At 38.8% G+C, this 6769-nt stretch overlaps 1 protein-coding gene across 1 annotated transcript; it reads left to right on the forward strand.

Annotated features, from left to right (window-relative positions):
- Window positions 1-4995: 4995 nt before the first annotated feature.
- LOC110907792 (proline-rich proteoglycan 2-like) lies at window positions 4996-6189 on the forward strand. Its single transcript, XM_022152721.1, has one exon. The coding sequence runs from the start codon at window positions 4996-4998 to the stop codon at window positions 6187-6189; it is 1194 nt and encodes a 397-aa protein (XP_022008413.1).
- The last annotated feature ends 580 nt before the right edge of the window (window positions 6190-6769 follow it).

The following is a 6769-nucleotide window of genomic DNA, read 5'->3' on the forward strand; positions in this document are numbered from 1 at the left end:
TAATGTGCAGGATCCCTACCCTCCCTACCCTGTATAGTATGTAGATGATGAAGTTTATCCTTTAGATTGGATGTGATTATTGAGAAAAGTGAACTTTTTATTGGTGGGGATTTTGCGAGGAAAGATCGCATTAAGGCCTAAAAGGTGTAAAAGGCCTAAAGGGTTGCTTAATGTAGAGTGGTTACTGATTAGTGGGCAGTTGGGCACAGACAAGGATAATGGTCCACTAATGGAGGAAGAGAGGCCCTTTAAAAAAGGAAGTCCAAACCCGCATGGGTTTTGTGAGTTTGGAATTCGGGTATATTATTTGGAATCCAAGGTAGAGGTGCACAAAATTGGGTTTTCTTAATACCCGGATACGGGTATGACCAAGTTTTGAATTTTCAGGTATTGCCAATCCGGCCTAGGTATTGGCCAGGAATCCATACCTTGTGTACCCTGGTTTGGGTTTTCTATAATTGGGTATTAGAATACCTTATTTCCTGATCCGGGTTTTTAAGAGTGTTTTAGTGATTTTAGGTGTATTTTCAAGTGGTGTGACTTACCCAAACATCATACCACAATTCATACCCCTTTTAGGCTTTGAAATCTACCTAAAATAAAGCCCCAACACCCTTTAACAACCTATTGTAGACTGCATGCTCTAATGCTCATACATGAAAAAACCCGATCAGGGTTTTTTTGAATAACTTGTCAAGGTATTGCGAAAACAGGGAATGCTGAAATCCCGGGTATGAAACGGGTACAATGAATCCCAGTTACAGGTATGGGTACCAAGAAACCCAGTTACGGGTTTTGAAGAGGATATGGATACCCGGTACCTACCCTACACATAGGGTCGGATTCGAGTATAAGAAAAGCGCCCCAGTTTTTTTCAGGTTAAGATTCGAGTTTTTTGTATACCTCTAATCCAACCAAGAGAGAGGTATAGGGAACTCATTCTAACTGTCCTAAAAATAATGGGAGCCTTGAGAAAAAAAAAAATCAATAAAAAAACTTAAATAAAAGAATACCTCAAGATTAAAACAAAGGAATGAAATCACAAGTTGAAATAAGAGAATTAATATATTAGTTTTTATTAAAAAAATTCGCAAAATAAACACTAAGGTCTTAACATACTAAACGCAACAAGTGAAGGAAGATTTTTTTTTTTACTTTTTTCTATCTACTTAAATATGATGTTTAATTGAAAAATGTAAAAAACAAATAAATAAACATGATTCTATTTCTATCTACGCCTCTTGCTTGGGCTCCCAGCACAGCAGCCTATAAATAGAGGCCGTTTCCACAATTTTTACTTAGCTCAATTCTCTCATTTCTTCTCCATAACACATTTCTTTTCTACCCACCATCTCTAATCATTGTTGTAACACCACGTAAAAACGTGTCCAATTATATATAGACACGTGTCCTAAGCTCTGACTATGCGAAAGATTGAATTTAAGGGACTAAAAGTGACAACAGTGAAACTATGCTTTCGTAAGGACTAAAAGTGTCAACATGTCAAACTTAGGCCTCTGAATGACCAAGTGTGAAGATGATATTCTTAATTGGGTGATTGATTCGGTATACGAAGTAGTTTGTGAAAATAATCGGACGATTATAAATTACAAGGGTTAAAAGTGTCAATATGTGAATCTTGGTCTCCGAGTGGCCTTTTAGTGAAACCGAAGCTTCGTAATATTCAATCATACTCCCAAGAATGTATGATAAAAATTTCACATGATTCCGAGATCATTAAGTATGATTTTTAAACTTTGGGTTAAAAGCGTCAACTTGATGAAACTTGCGTTTACAAAGGAATTTAACGAACCCGAGGCTAACGAGGTTTGTTTGTCCATCCTTGGGCTCCAAGAAAATAGTTACAAGGGCCTTGATTGCCAAAAATGGGGTTAAATAGGGTTAAAATCGTGCAGGGACTGAAATTGCCAGATTTAAAACTTGTTGAACTGGTAACCCAGGCACTCGCGTAGCGCGAGCCTGAGACCCTCTGCCGTCGCGCTACGCGACGGCCTTCGCTGGGCAGAATGATCTTGCCAGGTGCGGGTTTTGGCTTTCCACCGCCTTAATCTAGTTTGTAACGAAGTTTGGAGCTATATGTCGGTTTATTTTAGTAGCTTGGACACCTGGGTTGATCTCCTAGCCTCAAATAACACCTGGAAGCAATCCTTGATCAATTCTTTCACTATATAAGGAGAGCTAGACTATTGTTCTTGGCACACCAATTGTAAACAACTTCAAAGGACTATCTCTGGAGCTTGCTAAGGACTTGGAGAAGATTTGAAGTGTAGAAAAGATTGCTAGGATCTGTAGTAAGCTTCTAATTACTCTTTTAAGTTGTTTAATTAGTTTAATTGCTTAAAAGTCAAACTTAGTGCCTAATCAGTTTGACTTTCGTTTTAATTACATGTGGCTTAACCACTGATCAAATTAAAAGTGGTTATGAAACCACATTAGTATAGGTGATTAACCCCTGAAAGGGTGTCTCCTAATTATCTCGTTTGACTGGTTAATTGTCGGGTCAAAGTAGTTTGACAAAAAGTCAAACTGGACAGAAATGACAAAAATGATTCTAATTAATAAACCAGAGGTTCTAAATTATATTATAACATTCTAATGACTTGGTAATGATTATATAAACATGTTTTATCAGTCCTAATCCGACAATTAATCATCTAAGGGCAGATTATAACCGAAAGTCGCAAAAGCTTGACTTTTGCTATGACTTCCAGTTCTGACCCATTCAAGCTTAATTCTTCCATGTTTTAAGCTTCCGTTAGGACCATACTACATTATAGTATAACTCTCTGAAGTTATATTGCATGGTGCCTAATCGTTTGTCATTTATGCTCTTGATCGTAATTATGCTCATTAATGCCTAAAACGCCCTTTTTGCATAAAATCGAGATCCTTAGCAATGTGAATGAACTAAAACTTTTGCTACTGATATTTAGGCATGTCCCGAAAATTTGACATCAGTTTGGGGTCTAGAATGGGAGTTATGCTCAATAGCGTAATTAAGAAACTTCTTAGTAATTAGAAAGCGTAATTAGCATAAGGCCCATCTAAACCCGATTTTTATTACCAAAATTTTTACCTACTGATGTTAAATAATATTTTGGGATTTTTAAAGATTTTTATTTATTTTTAAGCTGAACTTAACATAGGATTATAGTCTAATTTTGGTAATTACCAATTTACCCTTTTCATGCATAAAATGAGTTTTACATAACTTTTTGAAACCAAACTTTTTGCCACTGATCCTAAATGATAAATGTGTTATTTTGAACCCTATAAACTGACCAAAATATCAGATTTCCTATTTTTGCCATATTAGCCCTTTAAATCGCATATATAGCATTTTTAGCACCTAGTATGGGTCAAAACTATCTTTATCATGTAAAACTCATAACCTACTGATGTTTTAAACTAATTTACATAATAATACAGTAGACTAAAGTTTTAAAACTCAGAAGTCTATTTTAACCTTTTTAAGTCCATATAAAATTACCAAAATGCCCTTATGGGATTCATTTTGGTTTAAAGTGTTTATTGGGCATAAAAGTTGATATACTACTGATATATTGACATATTATGAGCATAATAATGATTAAGACCTGTTTATAGTTTATTCGGTTACCCGTTACGCATTTACGCGTTCGGATCGGTTTACGTGACTAGTTTACGTAAAATAGCCGAAACGGGCTTAACTTAGTCATTAAAACCTCTTTTTCCAGAATGTGTTTAGTTTACCCATATTATACAAGTATCTAAGCTTGTCGGGTCTAAATCACATTCTATTCCGGTTTCCGTTTAATCTACCGGTTAGGTCCGTAAGGTTTCTTTCTAGCTAGTTGGTCTAAGTCTTCGACTTAAGTAAAGACCCATTAGCATCCTAATAGATAATCAAACCTTCTATACAGATTTATAGCTTCCGGTAAAAAGTGCCTTTTCAAGAAACTTAGGAATTTACTGCTACATCAGGTAAATACTTTTAACTTAATTTTCCCTATACGGGCTTGGGATACGGTATATTAATACCGCTTGGTCGGGTATGGGATTATTATGTCGGATTGTGATTTAATAAATCCGCATAACCCGTTTTAATCTGTATTGTTTGATAACATAAACATTTGGGGTTTAACGACCGTGTCCTGGATATCCTTGGCTCATTTAAGTTATTAATGGTCACGACTATGCATGGGGTGCAGGCATGCACCCGACAGATGCGAATGCTAAATATTAATTTACCCACAAGTTGGGGATAACTCGTTTGTGGGTTCTATAAGTGGTGAGTCAGTTAATCATGTCCGGCTTACAAACCGGCCCCACATGTATGACAAGCATGTAAAACTGTATACAAGATTTTATTAAGATTGTCCCAAGTTATAAAAGATTTGTGCCTTGTGCATCTAAACCAATTTTCTTAAATGTTTTCAAACGAGTCAGTTAAATTGTATTTACCAGTGTATACTGACGTATTTTCCTAAAGATTGATTTGACAGGTACTTATCGAAATAGGCTGGAGCTATAGGGTGTTGTAGAGGATCTTGCAAATCCCATAGATACCCTGAGTCTGTAGTTTTTGTTTCTTTGTACTTTATGATCCACCTGTGGATCTTATTACATTCCAGTCTGTATTTTCTTGTATTCGAACATCGACAGATAGTATGGTTTGTAATAGTTTATTTACCCAGCCTTCCGCTGTGCTATATTATTGTGTGTGTTGACAATGATGATATCAACTACGTCACGATACTCCCCACCGGGCCCACCGGTAATATGTGGAAATATTGGGGTGTGACAGGTTGGTATCAGAGCCAACATTGAGCGAATTAAACACTAACCTTTTGTGTTTAATCTCAATGACACAATAAGCACATTCCTTAGACTCTTGAGTCTAGGCAAATGACCTAGGATGCATCTTTATTTTTCTTTTATTACTTTTATGTTTTGTTTTATTTTGTTCTCTTGTTCAACAGGAAGTTAACCATCATGCCTCCAAGACTAAGAGGACGTGGCAAGGGTCCCATGCGTGGAGGACCGTCATCTGAAGGACCATCTCACAGACGCACTCCATCGGCGTCTTTTTCCACTTCCGACTCCCGCGATATGTGGGGTCAACCTTTCGAGCCGGCAAGACACTCGGTCTCGCTTAGCTCTTCACCATCTTTTCATCCGTCCTTCGGACCATTTGCTCCAAATGAGCCCGAACACTCTCACCATTCGGACCAATCTCACCACTCGCATAACTCCTTGCAATCTCATTCATTTCATCATTCCGAATCCCCCTACTCTCCAAGACAATTCAACCCAGCTGACTATGTGAATGACTTCCTTGGTTACAACCCGCTGGGCCCTGAGGACCATTTCTCTCAAGAAATGGAGATGGATGACGACCCCGACCCGGAAATGCAAACAGGAACCCTGGGCCACCCTATCAGCATATCTAGTGGGTCACCATTTCAGGGATCTCCTTATCGTGGACCCGACTCCTTCCAAGAGAGGATGGCTACCTATGACTGGTTCTTTACCCCATCTTATCATAGCTCTCCGGCTCAACCACCTTTAGATGATCCTCAACTTCAAGCTGTCTCACCACCACCACTTCCGGTAGAGGAGCCACCGCAGCAGCCACCACAACCACCTCCTGAGCCTCCGAGGCGAAGGAGGAACGCTCGCATGTCCGTTAGAGGAGGACCCCGTTTTAGTTCTCCTCGAGGGTCGAGTTCCTATCCCCCTATTCCCGAGGACCCTCAAATGGGTGGGCCCTCGAATGCGGCACCGGAGGCTGATCCTCCGCAAGCTTCTTATGCACCACCTATGCCGCCTGTGGGATTTGATAACCCAATTCCGGTATACCCAGGTTCTTCCGGGTATAATCCTTATGGAGACCCGTCGGGATATCCATTGGGCTACGGAACCCATGATCCATATCTTACGGCTGCGCAGTATCACCACCTTTATCCTTCTTCTTACCCCCCTGTGCCTCCAACTGACTACCCTATTCAGGGTTATCAGTATCCTCCGTATCAGCCACCTCCTTCCCAGCAACTACAGCAGCAGCAACAAAACCAGGAAATCTTAGAGAGGTTGGACAGGGTTGAGCAGAAGACCAATAAGAACAAGGAGAGGCACAATAGCTTCATGAAGGGTCTCGCCAACCTTATCAAGGGGAAGAAGAAATAGAGGGTTGTTTTTGTTTCTTGTTTATTGTAATAATGTCCCTGCGTGGACATTTGTTTGATTTCTGTATCAAGTCCCTGCGTGGACTTATTTTCATTCATGTTTACCCCTGCGTGGGTAGTTTGTCTTTCTTAAGTCCCGTTTAGGGCAATTGTATTCGTTTCTTTTCGTAATAAAGTTTAGCTTTGGTTTTAATTGTGTATTTTATTACACCATGTTAATTCCTTTCAATTTATAATTGATCTGCCAAAGAAATTCTTAGAGGTATAACCTAGCCAAAGTATTAATTGGCTATGATGGTACAACCTTTTTAAGAAAATAAATCTCTGTTAACATCTGAAAACATGTTAACACTCCTAGCTGTGCGGTACGAGAAACCACACAAACTTCCAAAAAGGTACTTGGACCCTTCCAAGTCATATAAAGCCAAAATGATCAATATGAATCCTGGCTAGAAAATATCAGTGTGATGAATACACCAAGACATCCATTTGAGATGCATGCTTTAAGCAAAGGTGTAAAATGACAATGAATGTATGATTCATAAACTTCTTGTCAAAAAGGCAATGAACTTGATTCAGAC

This window comes from Helianthus annuus, chromosome 14 (assembly GCF_002127325.2).
Source record: "Helianthus annuus cultivar XRQ/B chromosome 14, HanXRQr2.0-SUNRISE, whole genome shotgun sequence".
Lineage (NCBI taxonomy): Eukaryota > Viridiplantae > Streptophyta > Magnoliopsida > Asterales > Asteraceae > Helianthus > Helianthus annuus.